We start from the raw sequence: 20,576 nt of genomic DNA, 5'->3' as shown, positions 1-20,576 counted from the left end.
ACGTGCATATGCATAACATACAAACATACATACGGATTAGGAGCAGAAGTAGATCACTCGGCCCCTCGAGCCTGCTCTGCCATTCAATGAGATCATGGCTGATCTGATTGTAACCTCGACTCCACATTCCTGCCCACCCCCGATAACTTTTCACCCCCTTGTTTATCAAGAATCTATCTACCTCTGCCTTAAAAAATATTTAAAGACTCTTCTTCCACTGCCTTTTGAGGAAGAGTTCCAAAGACTCTTACCCTCTGAGAGAGAAAAATTCTCCTAATCTTTGTCTTAAATAGGCAACCCCTTATTTGTAAATAGTAGCCCCCAGTTCTAGATTCTCCAACTAGAGGAAACATCCTTTCTACATCCACCCTGTCAAGACCCCTCAGGATCTTATATGTTGCAATCAAGCCACCTCTAACTCTTCTAAACAACAAGAGATACAAGCCTAGCCTGTCCAGCCTTTCCTCATAAGACAACCCAACCATTCCAGGTATTAGTCTAGTAAATCTTCTCTGAACTGCTTCCAATGCATTTACATCCTTCCTTAAATAAGGAGACTAATATTGTACACAGTAATCCAGATGTGGTCTCACGAATGCCCTGTAAAACTAAAGCATAAGCTCTTGACTTTTGTTTTCAATTCCCCTTGCAATGAACAAGAACATTCTATTAGCTTTCCTAATTACGTGCTGAACGTGCATACCAACCTTTTGTGATTCATGCACTAGGACACCAAGATACCTCTGCATCTCAGAGCTCTTCAATCTCTCATCATTTAGATAATATGCTTCTTTTTTATTCTTCCTGCCAAAATGGACAATTTCACATTTTCCCACATTATACTTCATTTGCCAAATCTTTGCCCACTCATTTAACCTATCTATATCCCTTTGTAACCTCCTTATGTCCACTTCACAACTTACTTTCCTACCTATCTTTGTGTCATCAGCAAATTTAGCAACCATAACCTTTGGTCCGTTCATCCAAGTCATTTATATAAATTGTAAAAAGTTGAGGCCCCTGCAGCGATCCCTGCGGCACACCACTCGTTACTTCTTGCCAACCAGAAAATAACCCATTTTTACACATATTAACATATTTGTATTAGGTGTACAAAAGAAATAAGTGGGGCCACAATGCCATATCCCAATGGCAAATGATCTCAAAGAGATATTCTTTGCAGTTAGGAAAGTATTTTGAATAAAAACTTTTCCCCTTAGCAACATTGGCTGGAAGCAACTCTACCCATCCTGCTGCCCCATGGAAAATAAGGGTGGTCTGAAATTCTGATTTCTGGTGCTCCACAAAGTCATCATCAGGGCTGATGGGCTGGCAGGAGCTTGCTGAGCTTCCAGTAGCATAGCTGTCAAACTGGGCTCTACTTTTCATCTCTGTAGTATCTCCTCTTGTCTCTGTGTACCTGAATTCAGCTATCTTCCCATGCTAATCAATGGCATTTTCAGAAAATTGGCTGACATATAGTATATCATTTTCAAAGTTACCTCAGAAAAAAAACTAAAGATTTTATGCTCTAATATTGTATTTAAGATTAAACAAATTCAAATTACTTTAATTGGTTATAATAATGATTTCCCAGGGAATTTTTATCTTCCACATTTATTTTTTACTAAAAGAGAAGAGTCAAAGAGTGCATGGGACTTAAAAATAGCAAGTCTTGCCATGCTTTGTGAATGAACAGCGTTACTGTCAAACACATGGGGGGAGGGATTCCTGAAATGTGTACAACAGAACTTTCTTGATCAAAATGTTTCCAGTTGAATGAGGAAGGAAGTAGTCCAGGATCTAGTTCAGGAGAATGAAGTGGGCAAGTGGAGCATGTTTCAGTGGGACAGCACTTAGGAAACAGTGATCATAATATCATAAGGTTTAGAAAATTTGAAGGCAAAATCAAATGTGAAAACATTCAACTGGGGGAGGGCTAATTTCAGTGAGATGAAAAGGGATCTGGCCCAGGTGGATTGGAATTGAAGATTGGTATGTAAGACAGCACATGAACAATGGGGAGCCACCAAAGAACAGATAGACACATTCCCATGAGGGGGAAGGGAAGGGTATCTAAAGCTGGAGCTCCCTAGTAACTAACATTTAGAGATTAAAATGAAATACACATAGGAAATTTATGATAAATATCAGGTTCATAATTCAGTGGAAAACCAAGCTGAATACACTGGGTGAACCTAAAAAGGAAATAAGTGGGGCAAAGAAAGTATATGAGAATAGATTGGTGGGTAACATAAAAGGGAACCAAAAGTATTTTATAAACATAACAATAGTAAAAGAGTAGTCAAAGGAAGGGTGGGGCCGATTAGGAATCACAAAGGAGATCTTCTTGTGAAGTTAGACAGCATGATTGAGGTACAAAATGAGTATTTTGCATCTGTCTTCACTAAAGAAGATACTGCCAATGTCACAGCAAAGGAGGAGGTAGTACAGAAATTGGATAAGATAAAAATATACAAAGAAAGGGTACATAAAAGGTTGGCAGTGCTCAAAGTAGAAAACTTATCTGGTCCAGATGGGATGATCCAAGATTGCTGAGCAAAGTAAGGGTGGAAACTGCAGAGGCTCTGGCCACAATCTTTCAATCCTCCTTAGATATTGGAAAGGTGGCAGAGGACAGGAGAATTAAAAATGTTACATCCTTGTTCAAAAAGAGAGGAATAAACCCAGCAATTACAGGCCAGTCAGCCTAATTTTGGCAGTGGGGAAACATTTAGTGAAATTATTCTGGGACAATATTAAATAGCACTTGGAAAAATATGGGTTAATAAATGAAAAGCAGCACAGATTTGTTTACGGCAATTCGTGTTTGACTAACCTGATTGTATTCTTTGTTGAAGTAAAGGAGAGAGTAGATCAGGATAATGCGGTTGATATGGTGTATCTGGACTTTCAAAAGACATTTGATAAAGTACCACAGAATAGAATTGTTAGTCAAATGGAAGGCCATAGAATTAAATGTGCAGCACTGCTTTGATATGAAATTGTCCCCCAGGGGTCAATGTTAGGACCATTGTCCTTTACGATATATACTAATGATCTTCACTTGGGTATATAGGGCATAATTTTAAAGTTTGCAGATGACACAAAATTTGGAAATATAGTAAATAGTGAGGAGGATAGTAACAGACTTCAGAAGGACAGAAGATAGAGAGGTGAAATGGGCAGTCCCATGGCAGGTGAAATTTAACACAGAGAAGTGTGAAGTGATTCATTTTGGAAGGAAGAATGAGGAGAGGCAATATAAGCTAAATAGTACAATGTTAAAGGGAGTGCGGAAACAGAGACCTAAAAGTGTATGTACACGTCTTTGAAGGTTGCAGGACAAGTTGAGTAGACTGTTTAAAAGACATTCAGAATCCTTTGGTTTACCATCAGAGGCATAGGGTGGGAAAAGTAAGTTAGAGCAATTTCCAGGTCCCAAAACCTGATTTTCACGGCGACGCCCCCTTAATTGGGCTGGAGACAGGTTTGGCAATCAATTAGCAGCCGCAGGGTTGGGAACGGAGGTGGGACTGCAAGTGCGGGCCGAAATACAGCCATTACTGTGACTGCCATTTCTCTGCTTTACCTTCAGTCTTGAACATCATAGAATCATTGAATCTCAGAATGTCTCAGGACTGGCAGAGGCCTGGAGCCTGGGCAGGGCAACTCCTCAATTCACGGATGTGGACCTGGAAGTCCTCTTCGAGGGCGTAAAGGAGAGGAGGGAGGTCCTCTTCCCAGAGGGTGGCAGGAGGAGGCCACCCACCCAGACTAAGCGGCCCTAGATGGAGATAGCTGACACAGTCAGCAGAAGGAATGTGGTCTGAAGAAGTTGGATCCAGTGTTGGAAAAGGTTAAATGACCTAATTTGCTCGGGTAAGGTGAGTGCAACCCCCAACCCTCAGGACAGGCCTTTGAGTATTCACCCTCCAGCAGACACACCAGCTGAGGAGCCTGAGGACACCAGCTGAGGAGCCTGAGGACACATGCTGCTCCTAAACATGGGGACAGCATGTCCCCAGGGCATTTACTGACCCCTCAGGATGGCTGAGAGCCTTGGTGTTGTTGAGGACCTGTCAGCACTGAAACATGCAGCTTCTAATGAACAGGAGCAATTGGCATTAGCCATAAACGGCAGCATTTCCTTAGCAGGCTCTTTTTGTCCTTGCAGGAGAAATGGGCCCATAATGCCTGCGAGAGGGCCCGAGCACCTCCAGGACGAGGACAACTGCTACGAGCATCAGAGCCACAGGCAGAGAGAAGTGAGCAGGCTGGCTCCACCTCCTCTGAGGCCACAAGAGGAGAACTGCATAGAAATGGCCATGCATGCAGCCTACCGTATTGGGCAGAACACTGCGTGAGTCACTGGGGAGTCTTCTACCTGTAACTGTGCGCCGTTTTCCTTTATGCACACCATGTAAATATTGACACATGAAGCCAGATGTGTGAGCCTCCTTTTATTAATGGTGAGACAAGGAAAGGAGTATGAGGTGGTGAAGGCGAGCAAGGGTTCATCTATGGTTACGGTGAAACCTCTGGTCAGATGTGCCTCCTTCATTGGTAGTAAGAGTTTACATGTTCCAGGCTGTGTCTTCAATGGAAGTGCTCGCACAGGTAGCTCAGAGTAAGTTCCGTATCATGCTGTTCCTCCTGGGTCAGAGGGGCTCAGCTAAACCGTGCCTAGAATAGATGATTCCTGACATTGATGACATCCTGATGAGATGCTTGAACCCCACACCAGGCCCAGCCACCTACCTGAGCAGCCGGGGCACCTCGGTGTTCTGCAACTTTCCCCTCTGCCTCATTGAGAGCTTGTTAAGGGGCATGTTCTGATTTCGACGGTGTTTACGAGCTGCATGCTGTGTCTGGGGCAGACCAGTTGCACGGAAGCAGACAGACAGCAGGGAGCCAGTCATGCCTGCCCCAGGGAATTAGGTGGGGCACATGAAAAGGTGCGGTACGGAGGGGGACTTAGCCATTGGCACACAAGTGCCATCAGGTCAATGGAGATTGTGGGAAGAATGGGCAGTAAGTCCTTGGGCAGTGCAGGGGGTCGTCACCCTCCTGGTATTGCAGGAGCATAAGAGAAGGGGGAAAGGCTGCCAAACAAAATTGAGGGCCACCAAGATCATACCCTCAGCACTGGATCTACTGCTAAAGATGGAGCCACGATGAGATGACCGTGAACCAGTGCTGCAGGAGACTGTGACTCTCCAGGTAGATGGTCAGAGATCTGTGCCCTCATCACCTCGCAACTCACAGCACTGCTTATCATGCCCTGTCAGTAGCCGTCAAAGTTACTGTGGCCTTGAACTCCTTTGCTTCTGGCTCATTTCAAGCATCAGCTGTGGACCTTGGTGGCATTTCGCTAATGGCTACACACCACTACATCTCACAGTTCACTGATGCCCTACTTGCGAGAGCTGGAAATACATTCAGTTCCAGACAGATGCAGTCTCGTAAGCACAAAAGGCAGTGGGTTTCGCCTCCATTGCTGGATCCCCAGGCTACAAGGTGGGAACGGAGGCTTTCAGGGGACAAAAGTACTGGCACTGGCCGGCGTGTCAGTTTCCCGAGTCGTTCCTGGCACTGGTGAGTTTCACCAGGACGGGGGGAGACCGACCCCCGAGATCCCGCCTGATCCTTTAACAGCACCAATTAACAATGTTAAAAAGTTCTGCCTCCTTTTCCTCCTCCTCCTCCTCTTCCACGTTCTGTTCCTCCTCTTCCTTCGATGAGCTGTGTCCCACCTGGGCATCACTTCTCTGGAAAGCCAAATTCAGCCCATTGGCCAGAGTTTTATGCACTCCCAGGAGCGGACTGGAGGTGGGTGGTGTGTGTAAAATCAAGTGGGAGGCAGGGGGTGTCATTCCCGTTATCTACCCACCCTTGTTGCCATTTTACCAGCAGCGGGGAAGGTGGCAAATGGCCTGCCCAATTCAGGCCAATTGAGGCCTTTAAGTGGCCAATTAATTGCCACTTAAGAGCCTCCTCCTCGCCCAGGGGAGGCTGCCCAGTAATACCAGGGACCTCCTTGCGGGCCCGGATGGCCCACCTGATTGGGCACCCTGTGCCCTTGGAGGGCCTGCCCCCCCCGCCCCCCCCCCCACCAGCAGCACAAGCCACCCCCGCAGCTCCCCATGCCCTCCTGATCGACCCCCATTCCACTTGCCAGGGCCCAGCCTATTGTCCCTGGAAGGTCTGAAACCCCATTTACCTTAGTCGGGGCTGGCGTCCCTCTTGCACCTCACACTGGGTGCAGTCCCAGCAGTGGCCACCGCTTCCAGTGGCACTGCTGGGACTGAGAGCTGCTGGCCCGTAGCTCTTAGAGGCAGGAGTTCCTGTCTCAGAGGGACAAACGACCCGCTTGAGGCCAATTAAGGGCCTGGGCCACATAAATTATAGCGTGGCTTCCAGGCCCGGCAGAGGCATGCTCACCCCCTACTTTTAAGATGGTGGGTGGGGCCTCCGTCGCCAAATGAAATCCAGCCAATGTCTTAAAAATAGGCGGCTGGGCATTTTATCCAGGAAAGGTGGCATTGGCTGTAACATAAAAGCAGCTCATCCAAAATGCCTTCAAAATACTTAATCTTTCTACTGAAAAAATCCTGCTACCAGCTGTATCATGATTTATACTTCAATGATTGAAAAGAACTGACAATCTTGTTTGGATATAGAGTGCAGCCTGCTTTTCTAATAGTACAACAATGTGAGCAGGCAGTGAAAACATGGCAGCTGCTTACTTTGCTGTGGAATATAGACATTACAGCATAGAGCCAATAATACATTATAATGCTATAATGCAATAATGCTATTATCATACTTGTTGCACCTTCTCTCTTTTAAATGTTTTCTCTTTAACTCCTTTTTTTGTTACATTTGTTTCCTCTTGTGAAGTATTTTGTTGAGTTTTGACTTGATGGCTTTTCCTTTAAATGCAGTCACAATAAATAAAGGGGCAGATTTTTCCATGGACTTACATGAGTTCCCCTTACATGAGTTTCAGTGGGCAGGGACAAAAATTTCTCCAGGAAAGCTTTCTTCAGTTCCCCACTGTCACCTCCAGGACTTCCCACTCGAAGTGATATTGACTATTCATATGTACGCTCAAATATATTTTGAGTGAATTGAAATAAAGTGCAAAGGATAGCAGTATGTCATTCAATGTACATCTTTTGCTCGAAAGCAATGCTAGATGCTAGGAATGTTATGCATTCCTGGCATACAGTGTTGCTATCATATGTGGAAGGGGATTTAAAATTTAAATCCTTCCCACAGTAGTATAATTGATCCCCTGGCCCTGTTCCTTTAAAATTTAATTTGTCCTAAGGCTAGCAGCACTGATTTCGATCCCACCCCCAAGCAGGCTCACCAAAACAGCCAACAATTCCTAAAATGCTGAGTGTGCGTGTGATTCCTTGACATGCACTCCCACTGGGGAGAAAGGGAAGCTCACACCAATGATGCACAATTTGAAAATATATACTTTATATATATATGTCCATATTCTGCAGGGAAAAAGAATGAAACAATACTGCAAACCTTGGATTTCCCAACACAATGCAGACAGGAGATAACAGTTTTCCATATGAAATTACAGTCAAATTCACAAGATTTGTCCGGGATTAAAGGCTTCAATAGATATTTACCAGAACGGCAATGGCTTTTGGGTTGTATAATGAATCTTTTCAAATAAAATAACATTACACCTTTGTGTACCCAAGAGAATGGTAAATCATTTTAAACTGGGATGGTTTAAAAAGATATTTGCCTGGCATCAACACAGGTTTATGCTTCATGTTGAAACTGCAAGCCAATCCTAACTTTATTCTATCAAAACATTGTGAAAATTGTTTTGCTATAGTGCACGCGTTTTCCTACCATTGCTTCCTTATTTTCTGTTTGTGTGTTGAGCTTTCTTTTGCCTGTATCTCCAAAAGATCCTTTTAAGGTGATGTACACATCAGAATCTGTTCCTAATTTATTGGACGATCCAGTGAAGGTGAATATTATGTATTCCTTCACTGCAAAACATAACAGCATGCATTTAACTTTCGACATCTTGGCCAACGGGAATAATAATGAATCACGTGAAATGAAATTGCATATCTTTCACCATACTTCCTCTGTGCCAATATTAGACACACTTCAAATATTGCTTATATGTACTGTTCATCTAGGGATATACCCAGCAGAGCAACAAACCTGTCAGAAAATCGGTACTGCTTTTGATTACAGGAAGTTCCGCCATTGTAGATCCTTCAACTTGTGATAAATTGCGCAGGAATAAAAACTCTAACACTTCTTTTGTGTTTTGGTGTTGAAGCTCTATCTAAGGGAATTAAGAAATTGCAAAGATTTTGAAAATTTATTTTTCTAGAAGAATTAAAATCGTATCAAATAAAACTTAAATATGAAGAAAGTAAAATGAAGGATGGTGATGGAGGGAATTAGCAATTACAAATGTTAAGGATTTGTGCTTAACCAATACTGGCAGTGTGTATCTTCTTATTACCTTCTGACAATGCCAGAAATCTTCATTCCTGGATTCCTCTCTCTGCAGTCTTACTTTAGTGATGGCCCCTAATTGCTCATCTATGTTTATCGAGGTCTGGTATGTAGAACCTCTCTTCAAAGACCCCTTCTTAAGAATTATGGGAGCAGCAGAACCATTCTTGCAGCAAACTGTCAGTGTTACCTCTACATCTGTGCCACTATTTGGCATGTCACTGGTGACAACAAAGACATCCCAGCTCCCTGATGAATGGAACAAATATTGGTGCAGAGTTAGTTACATGGTATCATGCAACAGTAATCATAAGACACAACTTATATCTGTATACATTTCTTCAGATTCAAAATAGAAGGAAATTATCACAATCCAGATCAATAGTAAAGTCATTGCTGTTGTCGCTTTATTTATTTATTTATTTAGAGATACAGCACCGAAACAGGCCCTACGGCCCACCGAGTCTGTGCCGACCAACAACCACCCATTTATACTAACCCTACATTAATCCCATATTCTCTACCGCATACCCACCATTCTCCTACCACTTACCTACACTAGGGGCAATTTACAATGGCCAATTTACCTATCAACCTGCAAGTCTTTTGGAGGTGGGAGGAAACCGGAGCACCCAGTGGAAACCCACGCAGACACAGGGAGAATTTGCAAACTCCGCACAGGCAATACCGAGAACTGAACCCAGGTCGCTGGAGCTGTACTTACCTTGATGCCAGCAGGACAGACATCCAAGGATTATCAATGATGGCTTTCTGGTTAGGACAAGGTTGGTTAAATTAAAATAGTAATCAGCTCTTGATCAGTCAACCCATTCAACTGACCCAAGATTTGGAGAAGAAAGGCAAGCAGCTCGGTTTCTGATTAGTGTAGTAATGAAACTAATGACTTGAATTGGTGAGAACAGAAATCGTTGATCTGCTTCACCAGCAAAATTGTGGCAGAGAAGAGCCATGAGATTCTACTCCAATGAGATCAATAACTGATAGTATGATACAGTCCATATGCACATTGTTAGATTGTCTAATGGTTGGTACTTGTACTTAGAAAGAATTATACTGAAACCAAACAAGTATTTGAAATGCGCATTCTTGGGCGCTTGTTTAAAAGTTAAAAAAGGCCCACAGCTTTTGGGGCCATTACTGCATGAAGGAGAAACCCCTTCACAGGAAGGGTTATGGCTGAGGCTGTGGCCTTTTTATTCCTGCGGCTGATTTATTGGGCTAGTGAGAGGAGCCACTGATGGCCCTCCAACCTGCCACCAGGAGGCCGCCTCCAAAGTGCTGCCAGCTTCCTGACCCAGTGGACAGCCAAAGGCGCATGGAAGTGGGAATGCACGGGCAGCCAGCCCAACACGCAACTTTCTAAATTTTCCTTCAACCCGTTTCTGAAGCCGCCTCCGCGGGGCTGATAAGATTCCATCCATCGTCTTCAGGAAAGGAAGGATTAAAGGGCACTGAGTTGGGGAAAAAGGCCAGAAAGTCTTTTCATGCAATGCAAGTCTCTTCTCTTATATTATGCATAGTTTGTTTGCACTATCACCTACAGAGTTCGATAGTCAGTGCCTATACGAAGATCACTGACTGCATAATGAACTCATCAAACATGTGATTAGGTCAGATGTTCATTTGACAAATGACTGCATATGTGAGGCATTTTGCATTGCCTCATCACTTAATCTGCTTATGTTGTGTATTATGAAACAATGGCTACAAAATTTGACTCCATACTGCCGCTGGTTTCAGCACCAGGAGGGCCGAGGGATGAACAAAATGGCAGAGGATCCGCTCCTGAAGACTTCCAGTGTGGCCTGTGTCAAATGTCATGATGTGAAGGGTAATAGCATGGGTTTCCTATGCATGTGCCTGAAGCATGCAGAGTGAGCAGGTCATGACATCAGTCAGCATCTCATGTTGATTTGGTGCACAGCCTGCCATTTTGGATATTGCAGGTCTTGTTAATGCACTTGCTTAAACATACACAGCTGAACATGTGTTCAGCTGTACAAAGGACCACCCCACCGATGCTATTTACATGCATCACCATTCAACTTTCAGGTGAGGTGCTTTTGACTATCAACTTGCTGTTTCAGAGTTTGTTGAAGTACTGTGTTGTTGGAGGAGTTGACTGAAGTTCTTTCAGTCTGCAGGGAGTGGTGCTGGACCTATGGAAGGAGTCGTCTGGTTTTTAAAGGCCCCAGTCATGGGAGCTATAGTTGCCACTTGGCCAAAATCCTGAAATAAAAGATACCATAAAGCAAACATTCTATATAGCTTCACCCAACAACACTTCCAATAATACATACTATACCCAACTGTTCACCCTTGTACTTTCCTTTAGTGCCTGTCTTGCTGGTATCTTGGTCTGGCCTAGTGCCCCTACACAGTGCTACCACCGTGGCTGCAGCATGGCTGGTGGAAGACTGTTGACATTCAGCAAGGGAGATTGCAGATGTTTTTACAGGAAAATCTCAAGCAGCTCTAGGCCTTGCGGGCCTGGCTTCGGATTACACCACCTTGGCATGGATGCCAGCAAACTGGGCTGGATGACTAACACGCAACACCAATTGCACTGGCGGAGTGACAGTGGTGGGAGCATGAATAGTTGTTATCCTGAGAAAAGACAGCTGGTACATGCTCCATAGAGCTACTGACACTCCCCTGGGGAAGCACCTCAGCAATTCTAGTAATCTGCTGGAGCAAAGATTGCTGGAAGTACATAGTTACACCATCTGTCACTTGTACATCATACCTAATTGCAGGACGAGGTGATTTGGAATTTCAGAAGGTGCATAAGGCAGGAACATATCGTTATCCTGGATGGCTTCAGTGATGCTGGATGTCATGGCTTCAGTGATGGCCATGCCAATAACGCCAGGCACGGTCTCCTCCAAAGAGGTGATGACATTCAGCCATGCTATCCACTGCCGGTTCTTTGCTGATGCCTCCTGTTATGTGCCATTTTGTCCTACAAGTGAGAAGGAAGAGTGTCAGTTACTTTGTTGCAATGTGTTTGGGCGATGTACTTGTCATAGCTTAATAGCTGAAAGTATGTAGAAGCTGCGAGATGCGGGTGTGAGGCTTGCAGCAGCCGTTAATGTGTGAGAATGAGGGTTAGGTATGAGTTCTACTTAGTAGAGATTGCTGATGGCTGAGTGTTGAGTGTGGTGGATTGAGCAGTGTATGAGTTTGGTGGTGCAGTTGATAGGATATGGCACTTGAAGGTGCATTCACTGACCTTGACCACTTGTGTGAGGTCATTGTACCTTTTCCGGCACTTTATCCAGGCCCACGGGGCCAGACTCCTGCCATTGACCTCTGTGGTTGTCTGCTCTCACTGCATGCACAGTATCTGTCTGGAGGATCTCCTAGCCCCTTGCAGAAAGATGACCTCTGTCCTTTCTGACTCTTGCATTAAGTGTTGCATCTGAGGATTGAGGAGCCCTCTCTGTCTGGCCTGCTGCTGCATTGCTCCAGTTTCTTACTGCTCTGAAAGTCTTTCCCAGGCAGCTGCAGCCCTTGCTGCAGCCGGGTTGCACCTCCCTTTAAGAAGTGCAATTGGTAATTGGTACTAGCCTCACATGAATATGGGCCCCTTTGCTGCATACCATTATCATGGAGATGAGCTGGCAGCACAAGGTTTGCATGCTGCCTACATCACTTCCATCAGGTGCATGGCAATCGTGCATCATGATCCCATCCTGCTAACAGACCTTATCCAATTTCCAGCCAAATATTTTTACATGTTCTCCACTTTATAGGCTGAATTTTGTGTGGCCGTTTAAAGCCGGTGCTGTAGTGTGGGGGGGACGGAGAATCGCAGCGGAGCGGTGCGGTGGCATCCTGTAGTTTCCAGATTTTGTCAGAGGTGGGGAAGTGACATGGTGGTGTTGATGCTCCAACATGATGCTGTTTAACATGAATTTATATATATTATCTCTGGTCCCCCACTATCAACATCCTGAGGGTTACCATTGACCAGAAACTGAACTGAAATAGCCAGATAAATACCGTGGATACAAGAGCAGGTCACCAGCTAGGAATCCTGCATCGAGTAACTCAACTTCTGACTCACCAAAGCCTGTCCACCATCTACAAGGCACAAGTCAGGAATGTGATGGAATACTCTCCACTTGCCTGGGTGCAGCTCCAACAACACTCAAGAAGCTCGATATCATCCAGGACAAAGCAGCCGGCTTGATTGGCACCACATCACAAACATTCACTCCTCCATCACCAATGCATAGAGGCAGCAGTGCGTACCATCTACAAGATGCACTGCAGCCATGCACCAAGGCTCCTTCGACAGCACTTCCAAACCCGCGACCTCTACAATCTAGAAGGACATGGGCAGTAGATGCATGGGAACACCACCACCTGCAAGTTATCCTCCAAGCCACACATCATCCTGACTTTGAACTATATCGTCGTTCCTTCACTGTTGCTGGGTGTAAATTCTGGAACTCCCTTCCTAACAGCACTGTTGGTGTACCTACCCGATATGGACTGCAGCAGTTCAAGAAAGCTGCTCACCACCACCTTCTCAAGGGGAATTAAGGATGGGCAATAAATGCTGTCCTAGCCCGCGATGTCCACATCCCATGAACGAAAAAAAAAAATTAATGACTGGACCATGATTTTATGGACGGCATGCGGTACTCTTGTGCCTTCAGCTTTGCAACTGTTACAACCTGGCGGCACTGAGGCAAGAGGCCTCAATGCCACGACGGGGAGGTATTGCAGCATAGGGGAAGTGCTGCAGCCATTGCTGCTCTGCTGATATAGGGTCTGCAAGTGGGCTTTGTGTATCAGAGATAAAAGCAAAATACCACAGATGCTGGAAATCTGAAATAAAAACAAAAAGTGCTGGAAATACTGCGCAGGTCTGGCAGCATCTGTGGCAAGAGAAGCAGAGTTAATGTTTCAGGTCAGTGACCTTTCATCAGAACTGGCAAAGGTTAGAAATGTAATAGGTTTTAAGCAAATAAAGCAGGGGATGGGGCAAGAGATTACAAAAGGGAAGGTGTTGATAGGACAGAGGGTTACAGAGAATAACTGATAAGAACTGATAACTGATCAAATGCAAAGGGTGTGTTGATGGTGTGCCGAAAGACAAAGCGGTAGTGCAGAGAGGGTGTGAATTGACAGAAAAATGAAAAGCCCTGTCCAAAAGCACAAACATGAAAAAAACATGGTAAAAAAATGAATGATGAACAAACTAAAATAAAATAAAAATAAAGAGTAAAAAAGAAAAAAATATAACTAAAAATAAAAAAGGGGGGCCCATCAATTACAGAACTCAATGTTCAGTCCGGCAGGATATAGCGTGCCTAATGGGTAAATGAGATGCTGTTCCTCGAGCTTGCGTTGTTGCTCACTGGAACACTGCAGCAATCCCAGGACAGAGATGTGAGCGTGAGAGTAGGGGGGTTGTTATCTGTTGCCCCACCCCCCGATTTATTTGCTTAAAACCTATTATATTTCTAACCTTTGCCAGTTCTGATGAAAGGTCACTGACCTGAAACGTTAACTCTACTTCTCTGTCCACAGATGCTGCCAGACATGCTTAGTATTTCCAGCAGTTTTTGTTTTTATTTGGCTCTACAAGGGGATTGTGTCTATCAGGGGCTCTGCAAGGATTTCGGTTGGGTACAGGTGGGCATCAGAGGGTATCATAAATGCGTGTGGTGGCTCACACTGCTGGAAAAGACAGTAGCCCAACAGTAAGTTTTAGTCTTGAAGTACATCAGGCATTCCGCCGAGCAAATAGTGATAAGCATAGTTGTCAATGGAGGGTTGTCTCTGCATCTGAAGTGATCCAAAGGCCCCAGGACACCTGCCATGGGTCTCATACACCCTGTGTTTTTGGATCCCCTCGGCATGTTGTGATGCCTCCAATGGAGGCAGGCCCAAGAGGCAGCTGCACCTGACCCTGAATCTCCACGACGAGAGCAAGAGCAGCCGGCCAGGCCAAGAAGGGTCCACCTATGCCAGAGAGTCTACAGGACTCACATCACCTACCTCCAAATGTCTGAGCGACACTGTCAGCGAAGACTACAGCTCTCCAGTGAGGCTGTCACCACTTATGCAGCTTTCTGCGGGATGATTCACAACCTCCGTGATTTGGGGGTCACCCTATGCCAGTGGCCCTAAAGATTACTGTGGCACTAAACTTCTACCCACCTGGATCTGTCCAGGGATCCACCAGGGACACGTGTGGGTCTTCGAGGCTGCAGCGAACCGCTGCATTAAGGTGACCAATGTCCTGTTCAAGAGGGCCGGTGACTATGTGCCCTACTGGACTGACCTTGACAGTCAGGCTAAAAGGGCCATCAGTTTCGGGGCCATGGCTTGATTCCCAAAGGCGCAAGGTGTGATAGATTGCATACTTGTGGCAATCAAGGCTCTCATGGACCGGCCAGCTGCCTTCATCAACAGGAAGGGCTTCCATTCCATCAACGTTCAACTGGTCTGTGACCACTGAAAGCATTTCCTGCAGCTGTGTGCCCGCTTGCCAGGAAGCAGCCACGATGTCTACATACTTCGACAGTCCCAGGTGCCACAGCTTTTCGATCCCCCCACTCTCTTTCAGGGATGAATTCTCGGGGACAAGGGCTACCCATTGAAGACATCACTTCTGACACCTGTCAGAAACCTTTGCAATGCAGTGTAGGAGAAGTACAACATTTGCTACGGCTCTACCCAAGCAACCATTGAGCAGGCCATTGGGCTGTTGAAGATGAGGTTCTGCTGCCTTGATTTATCTGGTGGAGCCCTGCAGTATGTCCTGTCAAGGGTCTCGCATATCATGGTGGACTGCTGTGGTCTGCACAATCTAGCCCTGCGGAGGGGGGAGGCCTTCCATGAGGAAGATATAGTTAAGTGACAATCATCCTCTGATGAGGAGGACACAATGAGGAGAGAAGGGAAAGCAGCAATGGGCGATGAAAACACATGATGGAGGCCAGAGATGTTGAGCAATACACAAAGGAGGCAAGAGACAACCTCATAATAACTGCTTTCAGCCACCTGATGTCTACTCAATGAGAATCCAACAAAGACTCACCTTCATGAATGTAGTCTTCTGCCACCTTTCCATCTGTGTTCCCTGAATGCCGACCTGCTGCAATGCGCACTAGTGCCCATGGGAGAACATATTTTAATGAAGTCTGTAGTCACATTGCAATGATAATGAGGGTTTTGGTTACATTGGCACTGCACTAAGGGGTAGGGTGGAAGTCAGAAGCTCACAGCTAAGGCATAATGGAACGTGGGTTTCACACAATGATGGCTAATGATTGGCACAAAAGAACATTTAATTAAATTCCAAAGAACATATTTGCAACACCCGTGAATAACCGAGTGGGACTAGGTGCTTTTCTTAATACGTTTGTGGGTGCTCCTAAGCAGTGTGACCCCTGCACTCGCAGCTGTGCTGGAGGTAGGCCGCTGATCAGGATGCCCCTTGGACTGAAATGAGTTCAACGGCTGCTCTTTGGGTGCCTGAGGCCTCGTGGGCCCCAGCTAAGGATTTGCTGCACTAGTGCAGGACTCCTCAGGCATTGCGGCTGCCGGAGCTGAGCTCACTGGCGGAGGGGCTGAGGACCCGCTGTCCTCACTCAGAGCTACCTGAAGGGAGACCCAAGATGTGGAGGGCAGCCTCTCCTCCTCCCTTTCAAGGCTCGCTGCAATTTCCCTGCTCACCAGAGAAGGACAAGGAGCGGGAGAGGTCTCTAGGCTCCTGGTCCTTCCCTCGCCTTTCTACTGCTGTTGAGCTCATGGCCAAGGCAATGGTGTGCAGGTCCTCGTGCATCTGTGGAATCTGGCTCTCCATGAAGGTTGCCAACTTCTTGATGGAGGAAGCCATGCACTCATATGCCTGGGACATTGCAGCAGTCATTCCATGGATGGACTCCTCAATCGTCCACTCATGGCTGCGCATGGCTTCTGGCATCTTTGCCAGATGTTGTCTTACCTCTCTCTGCAACTCCAGAATGCCCTGTGCTGTTGACAACAAAGGCTTACCATCAGTCTGGGGGTCAGCAAGGGTCTGGCCACCTACATTCCTCCGACTGTCGGAAGCCTCGGCTGTCTCAGCCTCAACCAGCTGCTCAGGCGCATGTGTAGGGCTCTCCCTTGCTAGTAACCCTGATTCTAATGCCGATCGATTAACCACCCAGGTGAAAGTATCTGCACTAGTGGAAGGTGCAGGAGAGTCATGTGATGGTGCATCCTCTGAGTGGTCTCCTCCTCAGAGGTTGACGGGTGTTCCTCTGTGGTTGAAGTCACTTGCGAACCTTGACCTGCATGAAAGAACAAAAACATGTGTGGGTTCGGCTGCACATATCCCGTAATGGCAAACATGCCTGAGGTGGTTGTCTGTCATTCATGAATTTTTCGCTGAATGGCAATAATCACTCTCTTGCACAGGGACTCCAGTCTCCCCATCAGATATAGTGCATGTGCCCTGGCTCTCTGCCAGTTCTAAAGCCTCTTCCCCGGCCTGGTTTAGAGGACGAATGTCATGGACCCCTCCACCAGTCCTGGCTGCCTCCCTCCTGTTATGGTCCCTCTTCTCCTGCAAGAGGAAGGATGGAGAAATTATAAATTGGAATAAGTATCACCATGACAGTTCTGCTACTATGGACCCCTATCCCCAAATGGGGGACCTGATATATCTCATGCTGACACACGCTGTCATGGGATTTACTGGGGGTGAGCTATGAATGTGGGAGGTGTATAGCCCAGATGCAGCCATGCCTCTGTAAGGATGAGGTTATAACCTCTCTGTCATCGCGCTGGCTGTGGCACCCTCACCAAGTTACGCACACTGCCACGTAGTCACATGCAAACCCAAAAAGAGCATTGGAATGTAGCACACACCTTGGCTGAACACAGGAGGTCATTGACCCTCTTCCTGCACAGGACTCAGTTGCATCGGGTCTCCCCATGTCTGCTGACCTCCTCTGCGATCACCACCCACGCTTCCTTCGTCAGACGGGAGGACCTCTTCTCGCCATCGCTGGGGAAGAAAACCCCGTGCCTTTTCCTTGCAGCCTGGATGAAAATTGGCAGGGAGGCATCATTGAAGCTTGGGGCCACCCTTGGTCTACCCTCGGCCATCCTGTCCACTCTTCCTAGGGGGATTGGGTGGTGTAAGAAACAGTGCTGTGAATTTTTATGCCTCATAGTTCACAGAACTTCTCTTGACTGCAAGGTAGGAGTAATTGCAGGGCTGGCAGGCTTTTAAAGATGGCGCCAGCACCTTATTTGGTGCCAGCTGACACTAATTACCGTCTCGCCTCTCAACCCACCACGTGATTTGGGGCGACTGATGTTAAATAGCCATCTGCCGCGTAATCACCGTGGCACGGCCACACATGTGACACACAGGAATGCCATCTGTTTCCTGGCCTGCCGCCGGTCCCAGCAGCAGGTTCATTAAATTCTGCCCTATCCTTCCACAGCTCAACATCTATGTAAACTTGTGGTTTAACAGCTGGGGTAACCTTTAACCTGGGGTAAAGAAAAGAACACTTTTCTACAGTACTCAATATCGCTTTTCAGTTTTCTTGTAGCAAAAATCCAGCCACAGTGGCGCAGTGGTTAGCACCGCAGCCTCACAGCTCCAGCGACCTGGGTTCAAATCTGGGTACTGCCTGTGTGGAGTTTGCAAGTTCTCCCTGTGTCTGCGTGGGTTTCCTCCGGGTGCTCCGGTTTCCTCCCACCGCCAAAAGACTTGCAGGTTGATAGGTGAATTGGCCATTATAAATTGCCACTAGTATAGGTAGGTGGTAGGGGAGTATAGGGACGGGTGAGGATGTGGTAGGAATATGAGATTCGTGCAGGATTAGTATAAATGGGTGGTTAATGGTCGGCACAGACTCGGTGGGCCGAAGGGCCTGTTTCAGTGCTGTAACTCTAAATCTAAATCTAAAAAATCTAAATCTAAACTGCTGAGCAAAATCTCTGATGTGTTCACCACACATACAACTTAGATATTGATCTCAGTGCCTTGCCCTAGACTTTCATTTGAAGAGATGTTATGATCAGTGAGTGGATGGCTGGGGGTAGTTCTCCCAAAATCAGTATGACTAAAATAAACAAAATGGAATAAGGATACAGCATGAATTGCTGCTCCAGTACAATTCACAAATAAACCATTTTTATTGTTCCACTCATTATTAATACCTATCACCACTAATATATGGACCAAGAACTTTGTTGCATCATCAGCCAGCTGCATTTTTTTTCCAGAAAATCTGTACTTATTCCGCACAAAGGGAAAGCAAAGTAATTCTTTAAATTATTTTACCACAAGCAAAAAAAAACTCATGATTTTTTTATTCAGAATAGCAATGTTTTCTACAAGCAGCCCAGTATGCTCTCTGCTCGATGGGTGGAGATGTTCAATTATAGTGGACATTTATAAAAATGACTGAATATGATTTGAGGTGCAAAGAATAATAAACATGCTACTGATTTATATTTCAATCAATTAAATACAAACATTTCCATGACGATTAATACTGAATAATCTGAATCAACGGTGCAGTATATTTCTAACAAAATCTTAGACAATGGATTGAGGCCTATGATTTACCACTTAAGTCCTTCTTGATTTCAACTGGGCTATAAAAGAGAACGTGCTACTGATGGTGAAGCAGTTCCCTGCAGGGAGATTAAATGGACAGTAAAAGAACCCAGGTTGTTCTTGCACATCCAAGTATCTGATTCGATTCATTAGCACCGTACGCAAAGGCTTTCAAGCAGGATTATCTACTTACTCTCACTGCCAGGAAATAGTGCATGCTACAAAGATAATTAGAGCACTGGAAAAATAAAAATTGGGAAATTATAAACAAACACTGTATCTTCAAATATTTTAAGTGATCAACTGAAAAGTGATTTTATTTGCAAAATGGAAGCAAATTGCACAAAGAAACATATCAATTATGGCTAAAAACTGGATTGTTAATAACACAAATCCCTGTTCACAATCTGTATTAGAAATAATGCAAGTACTGAGATATCCTTTGCGTATGCACACTAGCTATTGAAGAATACATTTAGAAAGCAGACAAATGGAAAACTTACCTGACATCAAACCCCGAAGATTTTCTGTCAACATTTTACTTTTATTGCTGACTTTTCCAAGGAGCTTTAACTTCCTTTTTGTTTGTCTGTCAGCAACTTCACTGTCTAGCCACTGTTGGCATGGAAACACATACTCATGGACTCCACTGGTCTCTGTTGGTTCCATTATAGTGATTGACTCTGGATACCAGCCAGCCCCATATCCAGCATTGTTGTGTTCAACATGTACTTGTGTTGGAATACCCACGTCTAGAGCATGTATATGAAAGATGCTAACCTAACAAAAGGAATATTGAAACTTTAATAAAAATTTTAAAAATAGTTATGCAGAAATCAGGAAATTTTTATAATTGACAAAGTAGTATTTTGAAGATACTTGCAGTAATTTATTTCAATAGTCATGAACACCTACATGAATCAAAAATGTATGCACTGAGAATTTGCTTGGGAGTTTTCCCAATCTGTCACTCTAACTTTGGCGGAGAATCAGACTTGTTTATATGGTTTATACAAATTTTCCGATGATCGCCCGGTGTAGTTATAGCAACTGATTGGGAAAACCCTTGAGGAAATTCCCAGTGAAAATATCAATTGTAACATAACCATAAATTCACGAACCCTCTGTTGTTTTGAGCACAGCTTTCTTTTGACTGGGAATGCAGTGTCGGTGAATGTAAACGTTTCTTTCATTCCTTCATTCTAATTTTGTTCTATATTGTGACACTTTACTATTGGCTTTACTTCACTGTCTTAAAACATTAGATTATATAGGGATCAATTTTCTTTTCCAAAGTACCTGGGGAATCTCCAATTTCCAAGAGCAAAGGAGAGGAAAAGATGGTGCAGACTCACAATGCCAAGACTCTGCCCCCTATTGCATCAGGATTTTGAGGGCTTTCATGGGGTTGGAGGGTGGAAAAGGAAATAAGGTTGGAGAAAACATTCCTGGC

The 20,576-nt window shown here is 45.2% G+C and overlaps 2 protein-coding genes across 2 annotated transcripts in view; both read right to left on the bottom strand.

Annotated features, from left to right (window-relative positions):
• Window positions 1-1,389, bottom strand: part of LOC137370268 (uncharacterized) — a 70,265-nt gene extending 68,876 nt beyond the window's left edge. The window contains exon 1 of the mRNA XM_068032648.1: window positions 1,246-1,389. Within this exon, the coding sequence (XP_067888749.1) occupies window positions 1,246-1,389 (144 nt within the window). The remainder of the gene's footprint in view (window positions 1-1,245) is intronic.
• A 4,262-nt stretch (window positions 1,390-5,651) lies between these two features.
• Window positions 5,652-20,576, bottom strand: part of LOC137370267 (lipoxygenase homology domain-containing protein 1-like) — a 64,534-nt gene continuing 49,609 nt past the window's right edge. The window contains exons 7-11 of the mRNA XM_068032647.1: window positions 19,627-19,903; window positions 8,522-8,763; window positions 8,212-8,338; window positions 7,888-8,030; window positions 5,652-5,771 (exon numbers count right to left, since the gene is read on the bottom strand). Coding sequence (XP_067888748.1) covers window positions 5,652-5,771; window positions 7,888-8,030; window positions 8,212-8,338; window positions 8,522-8,763; window positions 19,627-19,903 — 909 coding nt within the window. The remainder of the gene's footprint in view (window positions 5,772-7,887; window positions 8,031-8,211; window positions 8,339-8,521; window positions 8,764-19,626; window positions 19,904-20,576) is intronic.

This window comes from Heterodontus francisci, chromosome 5 (genome assembly GCF_036365525.1).
Source record: "Heterodontus francisci isolate sHetFra1 chromosome 5, sHetFra1.hap1, whole genome shotgun sequence".
NCBI lineage: Eukaryota > Metazoa > Chordata > Chondrichthyes > Heterodontiformes > Heterodontidae > Heterodontus > Heterodontus francisci.
Note: the sequence above shows the minus strand (reverse complement) of the source record. Positions and strands in the feature narration are given on the sequence as shown.